The sequence below is a fragment of the Xenia sp. Carnegie-2017 genome, unplaced genomic scaffold (assembly GCF_021976095.1).
Source record: "Xenia sp. Carnegie-2017 unplaced genomic scaffold, XeniaSp_v1 HiC_scaffold_23, whole genome shotgun sequence".
NCBI classification, from domain to species: Eukaryota; Metazoa; Cnidaria; class Anthozoa; order Malacalcyonacea; family Xeniidae; genus Xenia; species Xenia sp. Carnegie-2017.
Window position 1 is genome coordinate 19,333,098 of NW_025813486.1, and position 26,174 is coordinate 19,359,271.

General features: G+C 34.8%; 8 protein-coding genes across 10 annotated transcripts in view; 4 read left to right on the forward strand and 4 right to left on the reverse strand.

Annotated features, from left to right (window-relative positions):
* Positions 1 to 13: 13 nt before the first annotated feature.
* LOC124449600 (DNA-directed RNA polymerase III subunit RPC5-like) lies at positions 14 to 2,837 on the forward strand. Its single transcript, XM_047000540.1, has 9 exons — positions 14 to 254; positions 668 to 718; positions 880 to 951; positions 1,020 to 1,078; positions 1,414 to 1,496; positions 1,569 to 1,673; positions 1,844 to 1,887; positions 1,978 to 2,070; positions 2,142 to 2,837. Exons 1-9 carry the CDS (start codon positions 180 to 182, stop codon positions 2,199 to 2,201), a joined length of 642 nt encoding a protein of 213 aa, XP_046856496.1. The 5' UTR covers positions 14 to 179; the 3' UTR covers positions 2,202 to 2,837.
* A 3,461-nt stretch (positions 2,838 to 6,298) lies between these two features.
* Positions 6,299 to 7,285, reverse strand: LOC124448304. The gene is made up of 2 exons (XM_046999316.1): positions 6,853 to 7,285; positions 6,299 to 6,781 (listed from the first exon to the last, which is right to left on the reverse strand). The coding sequence occupies exons 1-2, from the start codon at positions 6,924 to 6,926 to the stop codon at positions 6,382 to 6,384; spliced, it is 474 nt and encodes a 157-aa protein (XP_046855272.1). The 5' UTR covers positions 6,927 to 7,285; the 3' UTR covers positions 6,299 to 6,381.
* Positions 7,286 to 8,898: 1,613 nt separating this feature from the next.
* LOC124449313 lies at positions 8,899 to 9,743 on the forward strand. Its single transcript, XM_047000246.1, has 3 exons — positions 8,899 to 8,949; positions 9,013 to 9,105; positions 9,233 to 9,743. The coding sequence occupies exons 1-3, from the start codon at positions 8,899 to 8,901 to the stop codon at positions 9,497 to 9,499; spliced, it is 411 nt and encodes a 136-aa protein (XP_046856202.1). The 3' UTR covers positions 9,500 to 9,743.
* A 15-nt stretch (positions 9,744 to 9,758) lies between these two features.
* Positions 9,759 to 15,955, reverse strand: LOC124449314 (hepatocyte growth factor-regulated tyrosine kinase substrate-like). The gene is made up of 17 exons (XM_047000247.1): positions 15,719 to 15,955; positions 15,367 to 15,451; positions 15,214 to 15,289; positions 15,028 to 15,132; positions 14,855 to 14,972; positions 14,138 to 14,190; positions 13,988 to 14,056; positions 12,821 to 12,895; positions 12,281 to 12,370; positions 12,109 to 12,210; positions 11,927 to 12,025; positions 11,652 to 11,687; positions 11,455 to 11,586; positions 11,035 to 11,160; positions 10,892 to 10,964; positions 10,584 to 10,823; positions 9,759 to 10,017 (listed from the first exon to the last, which is right to left on the reverse strand). The coding sequence occupies exons 1-17, from the start codon at positions 15,750 to 15,752 to the stop codon at positions 9,764 to 9,766; spliced, it is 1,767 nt and encodes a 588-aa protein (XP_046856203.1). The 5' UTR covers positions 15,753 to 15,955; the 3' UTR covers positions 9,759 to 9,763.
* LOC124448453 (N-alpha-acetyltransferase 60-like) lies at positions 15,944 to 18,819 on the forward strand. Of its 3 annotated transcripts, none has more exons than XM_046999471.1 (5): positions 15,944 to 16,265; positions 16,389 to 16,518; positions 16,586 to 16,682; positions 16,751 to 16,812; positions 18,531 to 18,819. In XM_046999471.1, exons 1-5 carry the CDS (start codon positions 16,162 to 16,164, stop codon positions 18,597 to 18,599), a joined length of 462 nt encoding a protein of 153 aa, XP_046855427.1. In that variant the 5' UTR covers positions 15,944 to 16,161; the 3' UTR covers positions 18,600 to 18,819. The 3 variants fall into 3 exon arrangements, with proteins under 3 accessions (XP_046855427.1, XP_046855428.1, XP_046855426.1); XM_046999470.1 differs by lacking the exon at positions 18,531 to 18,819 and adding an exon at positions 17,075 to 17,460 and having other exon boundaries at positions 15,965 to 16,265; positions 16,751 to 16,985; XM_046999472.1 differs by lacking the exon at positions 18,531 to 18,819 and having other exon boundaries at positions 16,586 to 16,627; positions 16,751 to 16,845.
* Positions 17,173 to 20,354, reverse strand: LOC124448454 (ras-related protein Rab-26-like). The gene is made up of 9 exons (XM_046999473.1): positions 20,184 to 20,354; positions 19,460 to 19,570; positions 19,352 to 19,393; positions 19,212 to 19,278; positions 19,068 to 19,120; positions 18,831 to 18,896; positions 18,699 to 18,755; positions 18,450 to 18,526; positions 17,173 to 17,777 (listed from the first exon to the last, which is right to left on the reverse strand). Exons 1-9 carry the CDS (start codon positions 20,253 to 20,255, stop codon positions 17,681 to 17,683), a joined length of 642 nt encoding a protein of 213 aa, XP_046855429.1. The 5' UTR covers positions 20,256 to 20,354; the 3' UTR covers positions 17,173 to 17,680.
* Positions 20,346 to 23,106, forward strand: LOC124448452 (cytosolic Fe-S cluster assembly factor NUBP1 homolog). Its single transcript, XM_046999469.1, is given in 13 exon segments — positions 20,346 to 20,514; positions 20,720 to 20,792; positions 20,882 to 20,986; positions 21,145 to 21,159; positions 21,162 to 21,277; positions 21,384 to 21,452; positions 21,535 to 21,567; positions 21,674 to 21,764; positions 22,133 to 22,287; positions 22,363 to 22,473; positions 22,544 to 22,646; positions 22,719 to 22,802; positions 22,887 to 23,106. Coding segments are annotated over 12 exon segments (966 nt in total). The 5' UTR covers positions 20,346 to 20,514; positions 20,720 to 20,752; the 3' UTR covers positions 22,931 to 23,106.
* LOC124448450 (serine/threonine-protein kinase SMG1-like) overlaps positions 22,974 to 26,174 on the reverse strand; it is a 42,539-nt gene continuing 39,338 nt past the window's right edge. Inside the window, 5 exon segments of the mRNA XM_046999466.1 lie at positions 22,974 to 23,899; positions 24,508 to 24,614; positions 24,790 to 24,858; positions 24,931 to 25,098; positions 26,002 to 26,108. Coding sequence (XP_046855422.1) covers positions 23,822 to 23,899; positions 24,508 to 24,614; positions 24,790 to 24,858; positions 24,931 to 25,098; positions 26,002 to 26,108 — 529 coding nt within the window. The 3' untranslated portion in view covers positions 22,974 to 23,821.

Sequence of the window (26,174 nt, forward strand, 5' to 3'; positions counted from 1 at the left end):
CGTCATAAATTATGATAAATATTATAACTTCATGCATACGTCATCTAGTAATGTTTATTGCGTCGCACGCAAGATTACACGAATCGCGGGATTACTTCGAGATATGATACATGAAGTTGGGTTTGGACCATTTGAACGCTGAATTCAGCCTAGGAATGTGTTGAGATTTAACAGTAGCTATGGACGTATACACTATGCCCAAAGTCAAAGAAGAGAAAAACGACGAAGAAGAAGAGGATCCTGTAGTAAAAGAGGTTTTATTCGGAGTTACTGAGTTTTTTGCTTAGCAATGGGAACTTCATTTGCACATAAATGGGTTGCATTGTTTACGTTAATTGGCAGGCAGAATAATCCCAATGGAAGTAAAGCATTGTTGCTACTGTTGTTTAAAATCACTCGACTAAATCTGCCTGCCAACAAAATGTAAACAAGGCAAGCCATCTATTGCCTGTGGTATAATTTGTTGCATACCAAATGCTCTGTACTTCCTACCAATACTAAGAATTTCTTGAGTTATCTAATCAGGACCAGCTATATTAACCATATTGAAAAGCAGCAAATTTACCCCAAAAATAGTTTAAACACTGAATAAAGCAAGAATGTATTTAAAAAATTGTTGAATATTTAGTCAGCCATGACATTTTTGATTTGTATTTGCAATCTTTAGTTCGATGTCTACCTATCCAAAAGCCTTTTGGAAAATCTATACCTCCTTCAGGTTAATTTTATGCTTTTATAGTACATATATATCTATATTTCATGAAACATATATATCTATAATTTATAGCACATTTATGTATCTAAGAATATATTCCATCGCTTACATGCATGACAGTATTAGTCAAGTTGAATTCAATGCAAGTTATGTTTCATTTACAGTATGTAAGTCAACCGTCATCAATCGCAGACAAAACAATTACGAGGGCTAAAATAAAACCTGGACAAAAAAAGGTTAGAGTAATTTCTGAACATTACTTACATCCTGATCACAACATGTAAAATTTACGCAAATGTTATAGGTTAGATTGGAAATACCTGTTAACAGATCAAATAACTATGTCGAGAAAACTTTTGCTTGGTGAGTTTATACTGCTGTTTTCATATGAGCATGTGCTGAATTTTCTGATGAGTTTGTATTGTAACATTTAGTCAAGGACAACACAAAGTTTAGTCAAGGTCAACACATCGGTTTGGCGGTTGTCATTAACCAATAACATTGCTGAACCAGCCAAACGATGCATTGACCTTGTTTAAACATTGTGTTGACCTTGACTAAACCTTACTTTAATGCTATACAAACTCATCAGAAAATTTTGCACACACTTATGAAAACAACAATAAAAATTTTCCCCATACAAGATTCTTTACATTGAGAGAAGATTGTTGAAATGGAGTGATTGTTTTTAATATCAGCGACATGATGAAGAATCAAGTTTTGGAATCAAGTCATGGTTACAGCTCTACATGTCAGTATGCTGTGGGAGTGCTCAAAGATGGTAAGAGTTTGTATCAAAAGCTCTGTTTTATTTTCATTTAAATGCTCATTGAAATGTCATAATTACTTACAGGGAAAGTTCATCTCAATTCGGTGAAAAATATTGCTCAAATGAGACCAACCTTTGAACATATGGATGAGTTTGATCCAAATAATGAATCAAGAAAGACTGACAAAGGTACAAGAACACCCAACAACAGAATTTCACATGATGCTTTCATGAAAATAGTCAATTTAAGAATTTCATCTAGAAGAGGGTGCAGCAGACTCAAGTGTTTGGGAGCTCTGTAGTAGTAATATAAATGAAAGTGTAACTCTTAAATTCTACCAATATACTTGTGATTTTAGGTGAATCCTCAGATGAAACAGAAGAAAAGCCGCAAGCTTTAATGGTGATGTAGTAAATTGTTATAACTGTATAATTTTGATGTCCTACAATTACATTTTAAACATTTGATCATGTTATCCATTTTACCTTTCAGGTTCGTTTTGCAAAAAAAGGTCAAGAGAAGAAAAAAAAAGTAGATCTGCTAAGTGATGAACCTTGGCAAGATATACAATATTTTGAAATAAACGTAAGTTTTGACATGAAAAATAATTAATTTTCTCATTTTTATGTTTTTTTTACACTTTTATCATTTAACAGGACGACATGAGCCTTGAGGAGCGAAAGTTACTATTTTGTCAAACTATGGATTCTGGTTAAACCCATAACATTTGTAAATCTATATTTACTGTAGTAACTATACACACGCTTCTTCCACTATCAAATCCTTAACATAATATTAGTGATGAAAACATTCCCTGTGTCAACTATGAGTGTTTCATTGCAAACATGTAAAAATGGTACGGAATGAAACTCACCCCCTCCTCCCTCCGGAGCTACATGGACGATAATCATTAACAATCTACCTCAAACTTGTGTGTTCATGTGTAATTTCCATTGAGTTCGATAAGACCACGGAAGCTTGCAGATTGTTTAATAAATATAATTTTAAAAAAGTGTTTATGTTAGGAAAATAGTTTTGATATTTTCGATACTCCCAATCGTGGTGGCAAATTAGGGTAGGCGACAAAATTTTTATTTCATGAGCCCGCGTCTTTCCGCTGACTTTGATCACCAAAATCGGCCATGTTCTTGACCACGAGGCCGCGCGCTTATAATTTATAGCAATTTCGTATTTTTGTTGACGTGTTCCCTCCAGTATTGTAGAACTCAATGGTAATTTCGCACAAGCATCGTTTACATCCGCGAAGGTTAATCTTTTAAGGTACAATCACTGGGTACTTACGGTCTGTAGTGTATACTTTGGTCTGTAATAAAACGGGCTGTTAATTGATACATTTCTGTTTATAATTTTATGTTTTAACATTCATTGATAACCGTAGAATTTCGAACAAAGTTGGAATAGTTCAACGGTCGAACACAGTACGTTTTACAGTGAAACAAATTCGTCTTGATTTCACGAGCACTTTTAAATAGACGTCTGCAGTTTCTCGTGATTGCTATTTTGCAACTTTTCCTTTAGTCTATGGCGATTTGTAAAGTAAATACATAAAGATAAGCAAAATGTTCCCAATTTAACATTAAAAGTTTCGCAAAAGAAAGTCGAATACGCTGCAATTTGGTTAAATGAACTATATTAATGTCTAAATTTATTGGATTATTTCTTATAACTTACCATACACTTGCTGTAACTTGATCATTTACCTTGTAATAAAATTAAAATAATAACCAACCAAATGTTTTCAATCAAACGAAATAAGTTGTGCTTCATTTTATTGTTTAGATGCGGTTGATTTAGGTACGATTGTTGTTCATAAGTACCATAGCTTGGTGGTGTAGTTTGGTATCCAGAAGCATGATCTCCAGACCAATGATTCACCTTGTGATGGTGGTAGTTGTGGTTGTGCTAGGGATGGTTGCCCATGTCCATATGAAGATGGTTGTGTTGCCGTAGCTTGTGTTAGTTGAGATGAGTGTTGTTGTTGAGGTTGTAGCTGTTGTTGTTGTTGAGGTTGTAACTGTTGTAGTTGTTGCTGAGGTGGTAACTGTTGCTGTTGAGGAGGTTGTAAATGTTGTGGTAAAGAATGCTGTACCTGTTGTGGAACAGGAATCTGGCCCTGAGGAAATTGTTGAATGTATGAGGTGTATCCAATTGATTGTTGTTGTGGTGTAGTCCCGGTATTTTGCATTGAATTTGATCCAGAAGAATATTGCTCCAAAGACGATGGTCCTGATGAAGGAGGCGTTGTTGAAAGAGCATTGTGAGTGTAAGAATTTGGACCTCTTGCAGAATAGTCCGTGACAATTTGCTGATTGTTTCTGTCATTCATCACTTGTTCATACTGGTTTGTTTGACCAAATGGTAAACTTTGAGGTTGTTGCCATTGATGGTAATGTCCTTTTTTTCCATTTCTTGATGTTAAAGATTTGCTAAAGATTGATAGCCATGAGGTACTTGTCCATTGATACTTGGCCCCTGATTGCCAGCTTGTACTCCCCGTAAGGACATGTTTTGAAGTTGGGCGGTGTAAACCTCTTGACTGGCAGCACAATATTGTTGTGCTGGAGGGGTGACCGCTTGATAGTTGTTGGGTGTTCCATGTATTGGTGTGTCTATGGTACCCATCAAACACAAGTGGATATTACAAATTTGTGTTGGTGCTATTACAAAAACATGTGGATCCTTTTGAAGACTTGTGGATGTGCTTTCCTCTTTGATGGTAATAACACCGTTTTTGTCAACACTATATGATGTTGGAGGGTCCTCCTCGTCAATTATGACTACATCTAGCATATTCACCGTTCATAGTCAACTTCAAGCAATAAAATGCTTTTGAAATAGTCAATTTAAAGACTATAAACACGGCGATATGATGTGTTGCTTGTGGTTGACAGCTTAACTTGAATGCAATTTCAAAACTTTATTTGAATATGATAAAAATCTTTATATTTGTATTATTTGTGTCGTCCAACCCCCCCCCCCACCCCAGTATTATTGCATGCAATTTCAAAATGATAATAAAATATGATAAATATTTTATTTAAATACGATAAAAAAAAAGTATTTAAAAAAATATTTTATTTAAATATGATAATATTTAAATATGATGATATGGTACCCGTCAAACACAAGTGGATATTACAAATTTGTGTTGGTGCTATTGCAAAAACATGTGGATCCTTTTGAAGACTTGTGGATGTGCTTTCCTCTTTGATGGTAATAACACCGTTTTTGTCAACACTATATGATGTTGGAGGGTCCTCCTCGTCAATTATGACTACATCAACCATATTCACCGTTCATAGTCAACTTCAAGCAATAAAATGCTTTTGAAATAGTCAATTTAAAGACTATAAACACGGCGATATGATGTGTTGCTTGTGGTTGACAGCTTAACTTGAATGCAATTTCAAAACTTTATTTGAATATGATAATAATCTTTATATTTGTATTATTTGTGTCGTCCAACCCCCCTCCCCCCACCCCAGTATTATTGCATGCAATTTCAAAATGATAATAAAATATAAATATTTTAAATACGATAATTAGTTTGTATATGTCATAAATTATGATAAATTTGTAACTCCATGCACTACGTCATCTAGTAATGTTTATTGCGTCGCACGCAAGATTGCACGAATCGCGGGATTACTTCGAGATATGATACATGAAGTTGGGTTTGGACTATTCGAACGCTGAATTCAGCCTAGGAATGTGTTGAGATTTAACTGTAGCTATGGACGTATACACTATGCCCAAAGTTAAAGAAGAGAAAAACGACGAAGACGTTTAAAATCACTCGACTAAATCTGCCTGCTAACAAAATGTAAACAAGGCAAGCCATCTATTGCCTGTGGTATAATTTGCTGCATACCAAGTCCTCTGTACTTCCTACCAATACTAAGAATTTCTTGAGTTATCTAATCAGGACCAGCTATATTAACCATATTAAAAAGCAGTAAATTTACCCCACAAATAGTTGATACACTGAATAAAGCAAGAATGTATTTAAAAAATTGTTGAATATTTAGTCAGTCGTGACATTTTTGATATGTATTTGCAATCTTTAGTTCGATGTCTACCTATCCAAAAGCCTTTTGGAAAATCTATACCTCCTTCAGGTTAATTTTATGCTTTTATAGTACATATATATCTAGAATTTACTTAAAGTGCTTATATTACGAATCTTAGCCCCCCTTTTTTATAAGCTTAATTGAAAATTTGGATTATTTGAAGAACTATGACATGTCGCTGGACTTAAACAGATAAATATAGGTTCCTTAATTTTGCCTCCAAAGTCGGATACTATTTGCGAATTTTTTACGACGCCATATTGATACTTGTGACGTGATAGTTGAACACGTCTGTTTCCGTCAATATAATATTATATTATAGGAGGTGATTTTGTTGTCGTTTTTCTTGTCTTAAAAACAAATAATGACAGTATTTTCAATAAAATATTAAAAAACAAGTTTTCCGGAAAGCTTGGCCTCAAATCAGTGCTCAGATAATTCGAATTCGATGTCTGAATGCGTATCTGATTCGAGCTCGGAATCCGTGGGTTATGTCGAGCATTTAAACGACTTCGCATATGACGATGAAAAGATCTTTTTGCTTCCTCCAGTTCCATGGCATTACTGCTACCAACTTCATTGGCCTGTTTGAAAATAAAATGCTTCCATCATTGAAAGTAAAAACACTACAAACAATGATTTTCATCATTCGATAATACCTGAAGCAATTCAAAATGAACCAGCGTTGATGTTGTGTTGCTCCAAATTGTGTACATTCCATATTTCGCACTGTGCCCCATAAAATCAAAGCGTCCATCTCCTGACCATGTCTGTAAATCCGCATCACTTTTTTTCACATCTTCAATTAACTTTGATAGCTTTCCCAATGCTTCAGAATAGCTGGAAACAAGAAGGTGCGTTGATGCACATGATAAGTGGACACACTATTTGCTGAGAGATTCATGTGCTTCAACATCAGCATGGCCTGACTTATACTGACACCAGACATCAATATACCAAAAGTAGTCATAGCGTTTCCAGCTGGATATCTTCCCAAAACCATAGGTTGGTTTCTCCACATAAAGTTCTTTTCAACACATTTACCACAATTTTGCTCTACAATGGCCATCGAACCAATATTTTTAATGTGTACTTTTGGATTTTCAGCCTTGCAGTTAAAGCAAAATTTTTCAAACAACTCAACCAATGAGATGTAAAATACCATGAACATATGTTGTTCATGCGAGCTTGCTCCTTCATCAATTCTATAACACGATTAACAAAATTCATTATTATGAAATACAACAGAGATCTAATTCTTTATAAGATAAAATACCTGACTGTATTACTTGTGGTATCTTCATCTAAATCTTCACTCCGACTAGACTCTTCGAAAGAGGAGTAGTCCATGTATGATTCTACTTCGAAAAGCTCTTCAGCACTCCCTGCATTCCATCGTCTATATTAATGCTGGTAACCACGGATGTATTACGATTTTCCCTGATTTCGCTTCGATATTCATTTTGCAACTTCTGGGCCTTTTTCTTCAAAGATGCTTTTGTGTTTTATACCAGCTTAAAGTCTTGTAAAGATGTAAGTTTTTTCTTAAGACGATGGCACGATATACATGGAGACTGGGATTCACAATTATCTTCACCAACTGCATGTAGTTCTTCTTCAAATGGCGAATCGTTTGCTTCCCCAGTGCATACTTCAACATGCTCAGCTCCATCACTAGTAGATGGTACTTCCTCATCGAGAGAACATGTTTCTAACAGCGATGGCTTATGGAGAGTATGTCGAATAATCTACAAAACTTATATCGAATTTACATATGAAAAAAGAAAAATTAACATAAACAAGCGTAAACTTACTTGTCTTCGCTTTCGATCGGTTATTTCGCCCTGTAATGGTTCAGGAATCCCAGCCACGTCAATGGTTGGGATAGCATCTTTCTTCAACCTTCTTTTGAGCTTGACTTGCACGCTCAAATTAAGGTCAAAACAAGAATCTTCAAAATGCGCAGAACACAGACACGAGGTAGAGGAAGCCTCAAAACCCGGTCTATGTTTACGCACAAAATTTACCCATTTTCTATGTCTTTGCGGCTCTGTTTCTTTTTTAGGAAACAGATGCATCGACATTCCTTCGGTTTTTGAATCATTGGCGCAACTAATTTGATTAGGTCCGCCAGCCACACAGCGTTTCCTCCGCGTTTCTTATTAAGATTACTAGTAGAATACGCCATGTTGATATATGTGTTCAACTTTCTACGTCACAAGTCATTAGCATACCGATCAAAAAGTTCGCAAAAAAAATGCTGAAAATCGTGACTTTGAACGTACGTAAAATCACTTTCACCAATCCAATTTCAATTATAATTGCAGATTTAAAATCACCGAAACAAGGTCTTTCAATTTAGCTAATAAAAAAGGGGGGCTAAAATTCGTAATATAAACACTTTAACATCATATTAGTGATCGAATAATTCCCTGTGTCAACTATGAGTGTTACATTACAAACATGTAAACATGGTATGGAATGAATCTCATCCCCCCCCCTCCCTACATGGACGATAATCAATAACAATCTACCTCAAACTTGCGTGTTCATGTGTAATTTCGCACAAGCATCGTTTACATCCGTGAAGGTTAATCTTTTAAGGTACAATCACTGGGTACTTACAATCTGTAGTGTATACTTTGGTCTGTAATAAAACGGGCTGTTAATTGATACATTTCTGTTTATAATTTTATGTTTTAACATTCATTGATAACCGTAGAATTCGAACAAAGTTGAATAGTTGAACAGTCGAACACAGTACGTTTTACAATGAAACAAATTCGTCTTGCTTTCACGAGCATTTTTAAACAGACGTCTGCAGTTTCTCGTGATTGCTATTTTGCAACTTTTCCTTTAGTCTATGGTGATTTGTACAGTAAATACATAAAGATAAGCAAAATGTTCCCAATTTAACATTAAAAGTTTCGCAAAAGAAAGTCGAATACGCTGCAATTTGGTTAAATGAACTATATTAATGTCTAAATTTATTGGATTATTTCTTATAACTTACCATACACTTGCTGTAACTTGATCATTTACCTTGTAATAAAATTAAAATATTAACCAACCAAATGTTTTCAATCAAACGAAATAAGTTGTGCTTCATTTGTATTGTTTAGATGCGGTTGATTGAGGTACGATTGTTGTTCATAAGTACCATAGCTTGGTGGTGTAGTTCGGTATCCAGAAGCATGATCTCCAGACCATTGGTTTTGTCCAAACATTTGTTGATACCCGAGGATCAAAGGTTGGTTAGAATACTGTGCTGACGTTGACGATGTTTCCTGGAACTGTGGCTGGACTGGTAGACCCTGCATAGATGGTTGTGCTTGAGATGGTTGTCCTTGGAATGGTTCACCTTGTGATGGAGGTAGCTGTGGTTGTGCTAGAGATGGTTGCCCATGTCCATATGAAGATGGTTGTGTTGCCCTAGCTTGTGTTAGTTGAGATGAATATTGTTGAGGTTGTAGCTGTTGTTGTTGAGGTTGTAGCTGTTGTTGTTGAGGTTGTAGCTGTTGCTGTTGAGGTTGTAAATGTTGCTGTTGTTGAGGAGGTTGTAACTGTTGCTGTTGTTGAGGTTGTAAATGTTGCTGTTGATGAGGAGGTTGAACCTGTTGCTGTTGAGGCTGTAACTGTTGTAGGCTGTTGTTGAGGCTGTAACTGTTGTAGTTGTTGGGGAGGTTGTACATGTTGCTGTTGAGGCTGTAACTGTTGTTGAGGCTGTAACTGTTGTAGTTGTTGCTGAGGTTGTAACTGTTGCTGTTGAGGCTGTAACTGTGGCTGAGGTTGTAACTGTTGCTGTTGAGGAGGTTGTAAATGTTGTGGTAAAGAATGCTGTACCTGTTGTGGAACAGGAATCTGGCCCTGAGGAAATTGTTGAACGTATGAGGTGTATCCAATTGATTGTTGTTGTGGTGTAGCCCCGGTATTTTGCATTGAATTTGATCCAGAAGAATATTGCTCCAAAGACGATGGTCCAGATGAAGGAGGCGTTGTTGAAAGAGCATTGTGAGTGTAAGAATTTGGACCTCTTGCAGAATAGTCTGTGACAATTTGCTGATTGTTTCTGTCATTCATCACTTGTTCATAATGGTTTGTTTGACCAAATGGTAAACTTTGTTGAGGTTGTTGCGATTGATGGTAATGTCCTGCTGTTGTCATCCCTTGATGTTGACCTGTATTTGCTAAAGATTGATAGCCATGAGGTACTTGTCCATTGATACTTGGCCCCTGATTGCCAGCTTGTACTCCCCGTAAGGACATGTTTTGAAGTTGGGCGGTGGGAACCTCTTGACCAGCAGCACGATATTGTTGTGCAGGAGGGGTGACCGCTTGATAGTTGTTGGGTGTTCCATGGATATATGGGGTTGGTGGTACATGCCCGGTATCTTCTGTAAACCAGGTTGTTGAGAACCATATTGGTTGGCAGTCAATTGGTCTAAAGAATAAAAGCTACCTAAGAATTCCTGTGCCTATAATAAGTAATTATATCATGGTGTGTCTATGGTACCCATCAAACACAAGTAGATAATGGTGTGTCTATGGTACCCATCAAACACAAGTAGATAATGGTGTGTCTATGGTACCCATCAAACACAAGTGGATAATGGTGTGTCTATGGTACCCATCAAACACAAGTGGATAATGGTGTGTCTATGGTACCCATCAAACACAAGTGGATAATGGTGGGTCTATGGTACCCATGAAAAGTAAGTAGATAATGGTGGGTATATGGTACCCATGAAAAGTAAGTAGATAATGGTGGGTCTATGATACACATGAAAAGTAAGTAGATAATGGTGGGTCTATGGTACCCATGAAAAGTAAGTAGATAATGGTGGGTCTATGGTACCCATGAAAAGTAAGTAGATAATGGTGGGTCTATGGTACCCATGAAAAGTAAGTAGATAATGGTGGGTCTATGGTACACATGAAAAGTAAGTAGATAATGGTGGGTCTATGGTACCCATGAAAAGCAAGTAGACAATGGTGGGTCTATGATACCTTTTGCCATTTGATCAAGTGCCTGTGGTCTCTGGGCTTGAAATTGCTGCTGATACAACATGTATTCTTGTTTCTGTTGTCTTAACAATTCCATTTTTTGTTCCATCTGCATTCGACGCAACATATCTTGCTCCAGCTCTTGTTGACGAAGCTTCTCGCGATGTTGAATGCGCATGTCATCTAGTGAACGTCTTGTTTCGGTCAATACACTCAATTTCTCCTCCAACCCCTCATATTTATCTATATACATCATAACAAGTAATCAGGTTTTTACTGTCACACCCAACATAAGTCACGTGACTGCTTACCTTTTCCCCGCTCTTGTTGTTGAATTAAGGACATCAATTGAGGCTGCGTCGCGATTAATGTTTGATGTAGAGACTGGAAACGAAAAAGTTGACGTCGCTATTATGGCATCGCTCAAAAGGAGGTTGGTCAATATCAAACATACCTGAGCAATACTGTCGTTTGATATGTGCCTTCCTTTTGACGCAATATACTGCATTCGTTCGCTTAACTTCTCAACATTACTTTTAAATGCTTGTTTGAATGCTTCACACTCGTCGTCATCACGTGACTAAACAAATAATAGATGACGTTATGATCACGTGCAGTGACGTAAGTAAACCTGCTGGTCCGATTGTGCTATGTATGTTTTTTCTGTTCAACGAATGTAATAACAATATACTTATATAGACATAAACAATATCAGTAATATGTAATTACAATAGTGGCCGCGCCATTGATCACGTGACGCATCAAAAGCAACATGATGTTAAATCACGTGACTTATCAACTGCAACATGATATTTAATCAATAAAAGAAAATAAATAATTCATTAATACAAATGTCATCATTAACATTCGTTACCGTTGATAGCGTTTCGCCATTAACTGTTGGGTTTATGTTTGACGAACTTGAATCTTGCTCTGTGGAGTATGCTGGCGGGGGTAATTCTTCGCTTTTTTTCTCCCAATAAGGTCTGTTTAAATAACGATCCAACTACAATAAAAGAATTACAATATTAATGCAACATCAAACAGACATGAAAATTAAAAACTACAGACCTCTGAGTCAGTCTCCACTTGTTGCTCGTTCATTGCCTAAAAAACACAGTCAATAACACAAATGACGTCACTTTGGTCTACTCTATATTACGTCATGCTGACGTCACTTTGGTCTACTCTATATTACGTCATGCTGACGTCACTTTGGTCTACTCTATATTACGTCATGCTGACGTCACTTACGTCATGCTGACGTCACTTTGGTCTACTCTATATTACGTCATGCTGACGTCACTTTGGTCTACTCTATATTACGTCATGCCGACGTCACTTACCGAAGATGCGTAACTATAAATGGATGGTCTAGCAGGTGCAGACGGTCTTGTTTCAACAACCGTCGTCGGGTTAATTCGACTTCTTTCGTCTTTCTCCCCCTTAAGAAGTAAAATTTTTCATAATTTATGAACCATTTGACTGCGGATGCATAACGATTTTTCTTTTTGAATAGTTATCTCACTGGTCGTTTTTTATCTTGTTCAGAAACCGATAAAGCCATTGCTAACTGAAGATCTTCTTGTTCTTGCCGTTTAATCTCTTCGTCAGATTTTTTCTCAGGAACCTTCAATGAACATTTATGAGTTCACTTCTACGTTTCTTTCAGACAATTTAAATCATTCATTTGTAGAAACCTGTGATTCTTTTGCTAAAGAACTGTTCAAGTATTCTGCCGGTAAATCACTATTTTCGGAATTTTTCGTCTTTGATTGAAAGATGATGACCTAATGATAAATGATGCAACAATTTTAGAGCAAGAGAGATGCTATCACAAAGTACGCTGTTGCGGTATTAAAAAAAACGATATCGATATGATCGAAAAAAATATCGATATTTATCGATATATCGAAAAATATATCGATATTTATCGCCTATCTCAAAGTTTATTTATAGGTATATCGAAAAATTTATCGATAATATATGTCATATTGAGTTATCGATAATTTATCGAATACATCATTGCTCGATAATTATGAGTTTAAAGATAAAAGTAAAGTTCTAAAGATATACCACAAATATTACCAAAGTTCTAAAGGACCTAAGTTGAACATCAAACAAACTCCCTTCCTTCATACACAAGTAAACAATAAAATAATCATAAAATATCACAAACATTTGGTTAAAAGGATTTATTTAGTAAAACATGAAACACATTTAGCTGTGAAGTCCTAGTCAATACCAAACTTTGGAATGACAGAATTCTTGGAGGAACATTTTCCACAAAATACTTGACAACACCGACAATGATGCTGCAAATTATTTATTATCAGAAATTATATCAGAAATATTGGAAATTATTCATTATCAGAAATTATTTCGGAAATGTTATCGGAAATTATTTATTATCAGAAATTATATCGGAAATATTATCATAAATTATTTATTATCAGAAATTATATCAGAAATATTATAGGAAATTATTCAATACCAAACTTATTGACAGAATGTTATCGGAAATTATTTATTATCAGAAATTATATCGGAAATATTATCATAAATTATTTATTATCAGAAATTATATCAGAAATATTATCGGAAATTATTCATTATCAGAAATTATTTTGGAAATGTTATCGGAAACTATATATTATCAGAAATTATATCGGAAATATTATCATAAATTATTTATTATCAGAAATTATATCGGAAATATTATCATAAATTATTTATATCAGAAAGATAGTAAGCTTTAGCAACAAAGCATGAAGTCTTAATTGAGAAACATTGGACCAAGATATTTTAGTACATTATGAGCACATAAGACGGAGTTCCAATATTTCATGGTAAAGACCAAGCAAGCATGGTTAATAAAAAGCTTTCTGAACCACTGGTCCATTAGGAGAAAGTAAAGGAATCAAAAAATAGTTCTAAGCCAATAAAACAGGCTATTTCACCAGAAATGTGGCCTACTATGACATTAGATGATTAACTAGTGTTGTCAGCCAGAAGGATCCACTTGGGATGTCTTGTACTTATTATCATGGAACCAATTTTATTTTATCAAAAGGTATTTATCATTTCTACTACAAAACAGGAGCCGATTGCACAAAGACTGGATAGCATTATCCATTGGATAGCAAAAATTCTCAAACTTATAAAAAAGGTGTTTATATTTTTCTATGCAACAAAGAAATTTTGTAATCTTCAAAACAATATTTTATTTCAATGATTGCACAGTTCAAATGCTGTAATTTTTTTACAAGAGATTTTTTGAATGTTCAGAAAATTTTGCTATCCAGTGCATAACGCCATTCGGCCTTCGTGCAACCCCCCCCTGAAATATAATACATACTTTGTGCATTAAACTAGCAGTATATCATGATCATAACAAACATATGTACCTGACGTGTGAACGTCCCAAACTTTACTTTGCATTTGTAACATGTGTCACCTTCTGCCCAATCAGGTGCCTTTTATTATAAACATATAAGAAATATGGGTGAGATCGTTAAATAAACATAAAATAATAATGTGAAAGACAACTATGATACCTTAAGAGCACTGAACATGGCATCACTTTCGTTTCTTTCTGGAAATTCATAACCTTTAATAAATAAAACATAGTTAATATACATGTTTACAAAATAACCTTTAAAAACATGGGAGCTGATTGGTCAAATGCTCCAAAAAAAGTGTTGATTTAACTTAATAATGCATTTGAGACTTTGGTCTCGCAAGAATCTCGATGGTTGCGTGGTTTGTGCTTGCACTTTGCGCTCATGGTTGCCACGCAGTTTCTTGTTTCTCCCAAACTTTCCCACATGTTCATATAACTCTATAGAAACTTGGAAAATGCTTTCTATTTCTTAAATAACTAAAATCATGCTTATATAATGCTGATATTTGTTGCTTTTTTATATATTTGCACATTTTACCATTATTCAACCTTTTCCCTACCATCAGCACATGATCATTAAGAACCAGAAAAAATTTCTAAACATCTGCATATTTGCTATAGTTTAGGGAAAAAACCTAAGATTGATAAATATCACTTATGCTAGGATGTATATATACATCATGGGATGCTGAGTTATCTCAAAGGGCATGTATGTATACATAGGTACAATAGTAGGGATGAGGTTAAACAACCAGACAATACATAACCATAGTAAATTTTTATCTTAATAAAAACTATCAATGTTGACAAGTCTACAGCAGTCAGTAGGTATTGTGAATAACACATGTGTAATATTTAATAGCATAAAGACCTTCCATTTTCATCAAATTTCTTGTATCATCAACAATTTTGTATTTAGGCTCATTTCGGAATGCATAAGCTAAAGCATTGATGATTCTCAGAATTTCTACTTTCACTGGTTCTGACAACTCTAAAACAAAATTGAAAGTTAAGAAACCAATGAAAAATCCTTAAAATCGTAACAGTTTTACATACAGTAATTAATGATCTAAGTTCATCCATTGTCTCTCTTGTGGCGACTTCCTCGTGAACTGGAGAGCCACAATTTTTAACACATGCCTCGAGTGTCTGAAATAAAAATAATTCAACTTTATTCAGACAACTGTAATCACAAGCAGTTAATCATGAGGAATAATGTATCAAACTCACAATAAGAGCATTTTTTGAAGTTTGTGAATTTGAATCGTGAACCTTCTTTTTGATTTCATTCACAGCTACCTTTGCACTAATTTGGAAGGAAAATTTAAACTTATAGGGAAGATTTTGTTGACATGATTGAATTTCTCTGTTGAATACACATACCTCACATCGTTTTGACGAATAGAATCACACACTTGCAGAATGGCAGCCCAGTTTGGTTCAACTAAATTAGGACTCGTTGCTTGCTCTGTATTATCAAATATATCAAACAAATTTATTTTGAATACGTTGAATTACAGACAAAACTGAAATGTACGATAAAATAGTCAATAATAAAAATGATATGAGCTTGTAAAACGCGAACAAATTAATTCACTAATACAAAATGTCAAGTCAGACATGAGACATAACTGACAAAAAAAATTTACAGTTGTGAATCGTCTATTGATGATTTCTATCTAAACCATAAAAATATCGGTAAATGATTCGAAGAAAATGAAGATTTTATACTAACCAACAGCATCTTTAAATGTAGAGTTGATTCCCATAGTGTATAAAGAACTGACAAGTCTAAAATCTACTCCTTACTGAAATTTTAATCATTATTTTCTTTCGGTTTTACAAAATTTAACTTCTATATATCCTCAATACGTAATTACTGACGTAATGTTTCCTCCTAAAATAGATCATATGACCCCCCCTTACGACGAGTAGGCGTTTCCCCCCTGCTTTCCGCAAGATTATTCCATTCTATGACAATTTGACACATATAACAGTTTCTATCTCAAAATCTGAGAAAAACAGATTTGAACGAAGTTGAGGTGACTTTGCGGTCTCTCGTTCTCACCACTTTGTGTAAACGCAGACAATATAAATGACCGAGAATTGTATTGTTATGAATTTAAAACTGCATAGCTGAACGCCGCCGACGGCCTAGATTTTCCTGATATTGGCTACATGAAGCAAAATATTGGTTTGACAAACAAAATCCAGCTTCGATTTTTGAACTCCGATGATGTTGACGAAGTGAAAAGTCTTTGCTGCAGATGGTTCCCAATTAAGTGCGTTGTTTTATAATTTCTACTTCGCACGGTCTACACTGCTTGTAAACATTTTTTTCGTACTTTCGTAGGAATTTGCTATGTCAGAATGATTTTATTTCCTTTGTGTAATGTATGTTTTAGCTATCCTGATTCATGGTATCACGACATCACGTCAAACGCGAGATTTTATTCCCTTGCTGCTATCTTAAATAAAAAAATTATTGCAATATTAGTTTCGGAAGTGAAGAGTATCACGAAATGCAACCCAGAGGTAATCTTTTGTTGATACAGCACTTTTTGTTTCTTTATCATATCAAACCTGTTTATTGTTGATATAGGATGGCGGTATTCTGGCAGGGAGAACAACTAACGATACAAAGGTGGCATACATTCTTAGTTTAGGTGTAATTAAAGAATATAGAAAGATTGGTATAGGTGTGTTTTTTAATGTCTTAATGAAGAAACACAATTTCATAATTCTAATCATGTCATCTTATTCCTAGCGTCCCTTTTACTGAACAATCTCTTTGGTCTGCTATCCACAGATGAGTATTCGAACTGCAAGGTGGTGTATCTTCATGTTTTATCGACTAATTATGTTGCTTTGAGGTTTTATGAGAGGCATAACTTCCGCCTGTTTCGCTACTTGCCTTGTTACTATGCCATCAATGGACAACACAAAAATGGCTATCTTTATGTACTTTACATAAATGGAGGAAAACCGCCATGGACTGTTTCATATCCTTTCAATAACTATTCAAAGAATGTATTACAAATTTTATGAATAGTAATTTTACTTTGTTATATATGCCTTGACTTTATCATAAAGATGTGGTGCAGTATGGTGTCAGTTTCGTCTGCCGTATACAGCCGTGTCAACTTCCCTGTATATTAGCCAATAAGTTATGGACCTGTTTCATAAAGATTACTTTTGAAATTCATCGAAGGTTTAATCTTTTTCCTTTGGATTCAAACCAAAAAGACAATTATATTGACAAGAACGACTTGCTTCCATATTAAATGTAATATTTGTACAGATATATTAGGCATATTTTTATTTTTAGTGTTTTTTGTATTCTTCATTTCCACCCTCCTCCATCCCACCAATGTGGCCACAAAACTTGAAAAGGTTGAAATGAAATAAATTTAAAGACGTACCAAATTGTACTTATACGTAAAGACATTTTACAAAGAAATGAGCATATGAAAGCAACAAAATGTCACTAATTCATACCTCAAAGTTAATTCTATGATTTAGGAGGATATTTGAGTTCTGTTTTCAACAGATAAGTATCAATCTTTGCAGCAGACAATTGAGGTGAAACCACGGTGAAAATGATGAATCATTAAAATGATATTCAAGACTCACATACACCATGTGCTAGACAGGTGTTAGTGACAAGACCCAGGCACATTCATGTTACTTTTCAACATTAGCAACAACCGTTTCCTTCTCGTTTATCATTCACATATTTCTTCATGTCAAACTTCGATGACCCATTTACTTTTTGATGTTCAAAGGCTAACTCCCTGAAACAAATAAAACATTTTCAACATCAATCAATATTAACCAACAATAAATAAAAGTCTACAATGAATAAAGTATAAACCAATAATAAATAAAAGTATAACTCAACAATGATTAAATGTCAGTACAAAAAAACACAACTTTGAACAAACAAAATATAAAGACAAAAAAAACAACTTTGCATTATCAAAAAATCAAAGTGCCTCTATCAGGGTTGGGGAAATGACTTTGTTATGTAGTTAAATCAATGTTAAGAACTTTTGCAACATATTTTATTGGATGAAAATCTTATCTTCAAGAGCCTTTCATGTCTAGAAATAACAGACTCAGCACTGCAAGTAACATACATAGGAAGGCACAAGCATTGAAGATATAGAAAACACAGGTTTGTAATAAACAATGAACATTTGAAAAGTAGAACTGTTTTGATGAGCTCTTTCTAACTAAAACTCTATAATATTATGTATGCGGTGTTTATACTTTTTGAAGAGAGAGTGTCCTCCTGTAAATGTTATTTTCAGTCCTGAGTCACCCACTTCTAAGTCCAAAAAGCTTATTAAAATAACATCTTCATCGTACCAAATATCTTTAAAATGTTCTTAAATTTAATTCATCTATCTAAAGAATTTACTTCCCTGAGTCAGACATAGGCACTTTAAAGCACAAAACACAACCTTGCAATAGCCATAAAAGCCAAGTCAACGTTCATTCCTGTTTTTGCACTTGTCTCCATAAAAGCAACATTATATTCCTAGAAAAAGACCACTTGGCATCATCTTCAAACTTTCAAAGTGCACAGTTTTTTTATAATCAAACGCTTGTAAGTATAAGTATTCTGCAGTTATTTAGCTCATGCAACAATGTATTTCTTTGGATTTCCTAAAATAAAACTTTGCTTGTATGACATCAACTAAATTTCTTACTTCAGCAAGACGTTCCCCTTCTTCTTTCTTAACAGCTCTGTCATTATATTTATCTGACTAAATCATGTAAATATATACAGTTAAACAAGCATTCATTAAAGTGAGCATTCACAATACAGTACAAATGTCTACCTTGTTTCCTAGCAACATTACAACAACATTGTTGGGGGCGTAATCTTTGATTTCAGAAAGCCATGCCTGCAAAAGAAGTAGAATTGTGTTACTATCATTTTTATTCACATGATTGTCATTTTTTATGAATACATCAAAAGACAAAATCTAGGTAAGAACAATCAAGTATGTTATATAAAAGTTTTGGAAGTATGTACGTAGAGGCTTGAAATGAAATAGAAATGTTTGCAGACAAACCCTGATGTTATCAAATGATTGCTTGCTTGTAATGTCATATAGTAATAATAATGCTGAAAAGAACAAGATTATCAATGTTAACAAATAATAAATACATTTATGGAGTTCTAAGAAAGAAGAGAGATGGTGAACTACGTAATGTACCATGAGAATCTCTATAATATGCATGGGTTACGCTTCGAAAACGTTCTTGTCCAGCAGTATCCCAAATCTGATCAAGAGGAAAGAAATTTGTCAAAATACTGTGAAGAATCATGAAGGTAATAGAACATTTAAAATTCAACCTGCAGTTTGACTTTGGTATCCTCAATGTCAACCACTTTGTTCTGAAAAATAAAATGAATGAAAAATTCACAGAAGCAAAAATTCACAGAAAAAAATTCAAGATTTACACGATAGTCGATGCCAACAGTTGATATAAAGGCTCCAGATAGAAATGCACCATCCTTAAATCGCACCAGTAAACATGTCTTACCAACACCCGAATCACCAAGCAACATCACCTATAACCATAAATAATTTTGATAATCTTAAATGAAGTAACACATATTACAGTTATGTAAATTTCGTGTGTAAATATTCGGAGAACTAAGATGTTGTTTTGCACGACGCGATGTTAAATTGCCACCCACGTATACTATATATTTATTTGTTATAATGAAGATTCTTGGCTTATCTGTTAGCATTGACATGATCGTTAATGCCGGCACATTTTTTAATGAGAATTGCCATGCTTATTTGCCTTTTGAAAAGCTCTTAAAGTCATTAAGTCCAGATAGCTAGTTAACGGATAAACGAGCTTACGAACAAATAATAGATCAAATTCAACTAGAAACACGCGAAAAATATTAGTTCTTTTTAGAATGGGACTTTAATATCTAGAAGTGGCTACGACAACGGAAGATTGAAGTCTGAGTGTCTGACCTTTTGTAGTTTAACCCTATAGGGCAAGTAATGCAATCATCCCACGAGAAGACTCTATGAAACATCCACATTATGAATTTTTTTTCTATCGCGTAAAGCGTTGTGAAAATAGATCTTAATTTTACAGCATTTATATCAAATCAGTCTTTACACAAAATAAAAATTCGCTATGAACAAAACAAAATACAATACCTTGCAGGCGACATCAAACTGCTCAGTGGTTTGTCTTTTTCGTAGGGAGCCATTAGCAAGCCTTCTAGACATTCTACATGAACAAACGGGCGACGAAAATAGACAGGATTTCTACAAAGTAGCGCCCATTTTAAAATGCTTAATGATTTTACGTGGGATCAACATGACGTGCCTGAATATTAATGAAATGTTTATTAGGAAAGACGGAAAATTTGTTTTTTTGTTTTAATTATTGATTACAGACAGGCCTTGGGGAATTGCTAATTTTAAACACACAGAAAAGACATATTGCACAAGAAAAACACAAGCAATATATATGCGTTGTAATTTGGTAATTGACTTGATATTACTTTGAAAAAAATGTCGAAAAGTTTAGTCAATATACAGAGACACTTTTTTGTCAAAGAAATCACCAACTGTTTTTGAGAAACTAGTTATTATCTTGAGTTATATATAACGTCAACAAGTCACAATTATTTAATTTATTTTCGACTTTGAAATTCTCTTTAAAAAAACTCTTAATTAATTTTTGCCAGATCACTAGGGAGAATTGGGAATGAGTGTTCAATATGGCGGATGCAGTTTCGGACAAAGAAAATGTGCCTGAAAGTAAGTCGTTTTCACGACAGATGTGCCCGGTGTTCCCTACATAGTAACAAAACTCATTTCTTTAAATTTCTGTAATATATTGTTTTAAGATTGTCCCGGCGTTCAAAGTGAAATAGCCGGTAAAGGTAGCGCTTGTGCAGGATGCCCAAATCAAAAGCTTTGCGCTTCAGGCAAAGCTAGTGTTCCAGATCCAGGTAATATAATATATGATACAACATATTCATGTTCAATAGGGTTGTTAAAACCCCATATTAACCAGAAATCACCATAGCTACAGCCCTGTCTCGAGACATTTGAAATTCTTGTATAAAGTAGGGAATTCTGATAAAGCTATATATATGTGCGTTTGCAGCCATACCCGAGATCAAAAACGCCTTATATCAGTCAAACATAAAATCCTCATCCTTTCTGGCAAAGGAGGCGTCGGAAAGTCTACATTTACTGCACAATTGGCGCATGGTTTATCTGAAAATAATGAAATTCAAGTATGGATAGTTATTTGATACAGTCAACACAACACAGAGCTATACATTTTACCGAAGATCTTACTTATTTCCAAATGCAATCATTTTAATTTCAATGTGAATGTAGGTTGGTGTTTTGGATATTGATATTTGTGGACCATCCATTCCAAAAGTGATGGGTTTGGATGGGGAACAGGTTAAGAATTATTGTTGGTTTTTCTTCTGAACTTGCTCACTTCTAAGAGGAAAATAAATTGGAATTTTTTATCCATTTCAAGGTTCATCAAAGTGGTTCAGGCTGGTCTCCAGTGGTATGTTTTATACTTTGTATTTTCCATATTTCCATTTTCTTCTCGTGGGAAAATAAAAGTGTGGTAAGTTTTTTTTGTACTAATAGAAAATTTCCCTCACTTGCAGTATGTTGAGGACAATCTTGCTGTTATGTCAGTGGGATTTCTTCTTGGAAGCCCTGACGATGCAGTTATATGGAGAGGTCCGAAAAAAAATGGTAAGAAAAAATTGAATCCTTTAATGCCCTTCATTCACCTCTGTGTATTTCATTCACCTCCGTGTACATCATTCACCTCCGTGTACATCATTCACCTCCGTGTACATCATTCACCTCCGTGTATATCATTCACCTCTGTGTACATCATTCACCTCCATGTACATCATTCACCTCCGTGTATATCATTCACCGCCGTGTACATCATTCACCTCCGTGTACATCATTCACCTCAATGCACCTCATTCACCTCTATGTACCTCATTCACATCAATACAACCCATACACCTCATTTTGTTATAATGCAGTAATTTATTCATTCTTTCAATTATTACAATACTAAGTATAAAAGGAAAGTTTTGTTTTAACAGGTATGATAAAACAGTTCCTTCGTGATGTTGATTGGGGTGAAATGGATTTCTTGCTGGTCGATACACCTCCTGGCACCTCAGATGAACACCTTTCAATTGTACAATATTTAAAAGCAACTGATATCACTGGAGCTGTGGTTATATCAACTCCACAGGTAGACAAAGACAAATACAAAACAAAGTAAACTTGTATTCAAAAACATGCTTTGCTTTTGCATTGCCTTTAAAAGGAAGTCTCGTTATTGGATGTGCGTAAAGAAATCAATTTTTGCCGGAAGGTTAAAGTTCCAATCATTGGCATTGTTGAAAACATGAGCGAATTTGTTTGCCCAAAGTGTAAGGTACGATCATTAAAAACGGAAAAACATGTTTTGGAACTTGATCTTAAGCTATTTGGGGTTTTTTTTGCAGAATACATCACAGATATTTCCAGCAACAACTGGAGGGGCGGAACAGCTTTCAAGAGAGATGAAAATACCATTCCTAGGAAAACTACCATTGGATCCAAGGATTGGTAACTAGCTCAAGAACGCCATATCGACAGTGAAGGCTGTTCTTAAAAATAAATTTAAGTTCGCTTTTCTAGGGAAATGTTGTGATGAAGGAAAGTCATTTTTACATGAAGTACCAGATTCTCCAGCGGCAAAAAGTTATAAAGAAATCATCAAAAGTAAGTGACCATGTTTAACGTTGATGGGACCTCGTACAATATCGCAACTAACGTTAAATTTTACAATTTTGGATTTTCTTGCAGAGATTCTGTACTTTTGCTCGTCAAATGAAAACGGCATCTCGTGATGAAAAGAGCAAAATATTTCACAATCACAACGGAGCAACTTTATAACACATAACGAAAAGATGTTTATTTAACTTAATGCGAGTAGAACTCAAAAATGAACAAATTTTACGTAAAATACATCAATCAAACACATTAATATATAGATCATAAGGATCACGTTTATATAGCTATTGAACATCGAATTTTACTGTTTTAAACTACAACTACAATAAATCAACTTAAACAGTACTAGTACACAACAAAATGACGATAAAGATTACGAAGGGCAAAATTGATGACAAATACCAGTTACAAAGTAAGAATAATCATATTTTACTACGTAATAAAGCTGACAATCAGGTCGCAAGCTACGTAGAGATACGGTTGACTTTACTGAAGTAGATATGGTTAGTAAAATACATAGACATTGGTAACTAGACTGGTAACTCTCAATAGTAAAATTTGCGCATCAACCAATTTTTAAACTGAAGATTCATTTTTCACTACAAGTCGTTTGAACTGTTCAGGGGAAAAATACTCGTTTCCCTCAGCTTCATAATACTACGCAAAAGGTACCCAACCTCCAAATATTTTATCACCCAAGTTATTTTATATTTAGTGCTTCGTTAGAAAATTGTAGACTTCATTCTGTAAGGCCAATGCTTCAAGACCTTCGCAAAAACTTTCAACACACACTTAGACCACATGTTTCATTCCAGGTGGCGACGATTCATTTAGAAGTAATTTCGCGAAAACATCTTACCTAGTCTAGGAGTTTCATTCAGCATTCCAGTCTGTTTTATATCGTGCAGCGGACGGGAGTCGCGTGTACAACAATGTTGTAGCTCTGGTAACGAGTGATGACGTAGTTTTGACAGGCTATCCCATAAGCCCAATGGGTTTAAGACAACCTACACCCACGGAGTCCAACCTTCGTACATTAAACAGAGGTTATCTTTGCTCGTTGCCTCTTCAATGATATGATCGACCTTAGAGAGAGATGGTTAAACATTCTCGATCATTTAATGAGAGAAGTCTGGAGACAAGTGTTGTATAAAACAAGTGTCAGTACTCAATACATACAAAGATCTTCAAAGAATATGATATAAAGCCAACAACATACCATACATATATACACAAAAATATATGAAAGATGAACCGTGATTTGCATTCTCTTGTGTTTTGGTACTTTCTACATTGACTTTATAACCTAAAGCTACTTGTACTTAACCATCCAATAACTGATTGAGATTGTTGACCCATCTTGGTATCAAAGTCTGATGATGTCTTTGGAATGATTTAGTAGTATAGAGATGTTCAGCTTTATATAAAATTAGATGGTTGTTTGTTTTTAGTGGTTGACAACCTTGTAGAGAGTCAAATGTCTACCGCTAAGGTCATTTTGACTCTGTAGATGATTACCGCTAAGGTTGTCGAAACGTCAGTCAACAACAACAAAAACAGTCCTTCTCAGGACTGCGCCAACCTGGACGATCTACATCTACAAACATGTAACGATACTCCGGGTTCAAAGCATTTACTTTAAAGCATCAAACACATAAAGACGAAGCTAAATAAAATATATTGTCGGCCATACCTGATCTTCGACGCTCATTCGTTTAGTGGGATCAATATCTCGACCGTCCAGTTTGGCTTTCACCCTTTTCCATACACCAATAGCATACATATTTCTCTCTTGAATTGCTAACAATACATAACACAACATAAAGTTGACATAAGGTTTTATAACGCAGTGATCAGTTCTCAGTGAAGGCAAAAGTCTTTAAAAACATGATAGAAAGTCAACAACTAACCATAAAAGAACCATGAGAGTAAAACGAAAATGAATTAACAAAAAATAAATTTGAATAGCACTAACCTTTACCCGTTCTCGGATCTCGTATAACTGTAGTTTTCTTTGAAAGAGAACTTTGTGCAGCAGTAGAGCCTACAATAAAACACAAAACAACACATAGGTTAAAAATAATGGATAGCGAAAATGTAAATAAAGTTTTCAAACCTTGAGTTGTTGTCTGTTTTACAGGCGAGACAACTTGTAATGGACTAAGAGCTTCCTTCAGAGCAGGTGTAAGCGCTAACGTGGAAATTGCTGTATCGAGTGGTGTCGATGCTGTTGTTTTCTCCTTGGTAACTGCTGAAGGTTGCTGTTGTCCACCCTGTCGTAACGCTTAAAATCACAAAATTTCCATGATTATTTAGAGCAAAACAATAAAATAGAGACTTTGTCGTGGTGACAAATCTGAAAATAGTTCTAAAGATAGCAAATACCATAGTGAATGGTAAAAGTGATATAATAAGTTGATAGTTCCTAAAAGAATTGTTTTAAGTAAAGAGCACTGACCCAATAGTTCTATTATAGCACTATTCGAATGAGCGTCGATATTGATATTATAGCACTATAATAGTCGTTTAATTTAGAGCTATTGGGTTTGTGCTCTTTACTTAAAACAGTTCTTTTAAGAACTATCAACTTATTATATTACTTTTACCATTCACTATGATATTTGTTATCTTTAGAAATATTTTTAGAGCAAAACATTAAAACTCTGTATAGAATAAGTATCAGTCTATTTTAAAATATAACCCAACTTATCTTATAACACTAGGAACATTCTGCATGTTCATTTGAATCAAATATCACCCCCCTGGATAATAAGTACATTGTTCTCTTAAAGCAAGCGTCTAACTTCTGGATAATGATTCCATTGTTTACCTGAAGCAAATTTCTGCCCCCCTGGATAACGATTCTATTGTTTACCTGAAGCAAATGTCTACCCCCTGGATAACGATTCTATTGTTTACCTGAAGCAAATGTCTACCCCCTTGGACAACGATTCTATTGTTTACCTGAAGCAAATGTCTACCCCTGGATAACGATTCTATTGTTTACCTGAAGCAAATGTCTACCCCTTGGACAACGATTCTATTGTTTACCTGAAGCAAACGTCTACGTATAACGATTCTATTGTTTACCTGAAGCAAATGTCTGCCCCCTTGGATAGCGATTAAATTGTTTACTTGAAGCAAATGTCTACCCCCACCCCCCCTAGATAACGATTCAATTGCTTACCTGAAGCAAATGTCAATGTCGTAATCTCTGATGGTTTCTCATTGTCATCATCAACTAATGACTCTGTATCCAATGGCGACGCTAGAGTAGGTAACTGTTGAAACACCCTAAGACAGAAAGATATGAATCTATTGCATTTTGGGTAAGGATACAGACCAAGCCCCAACGAGAGG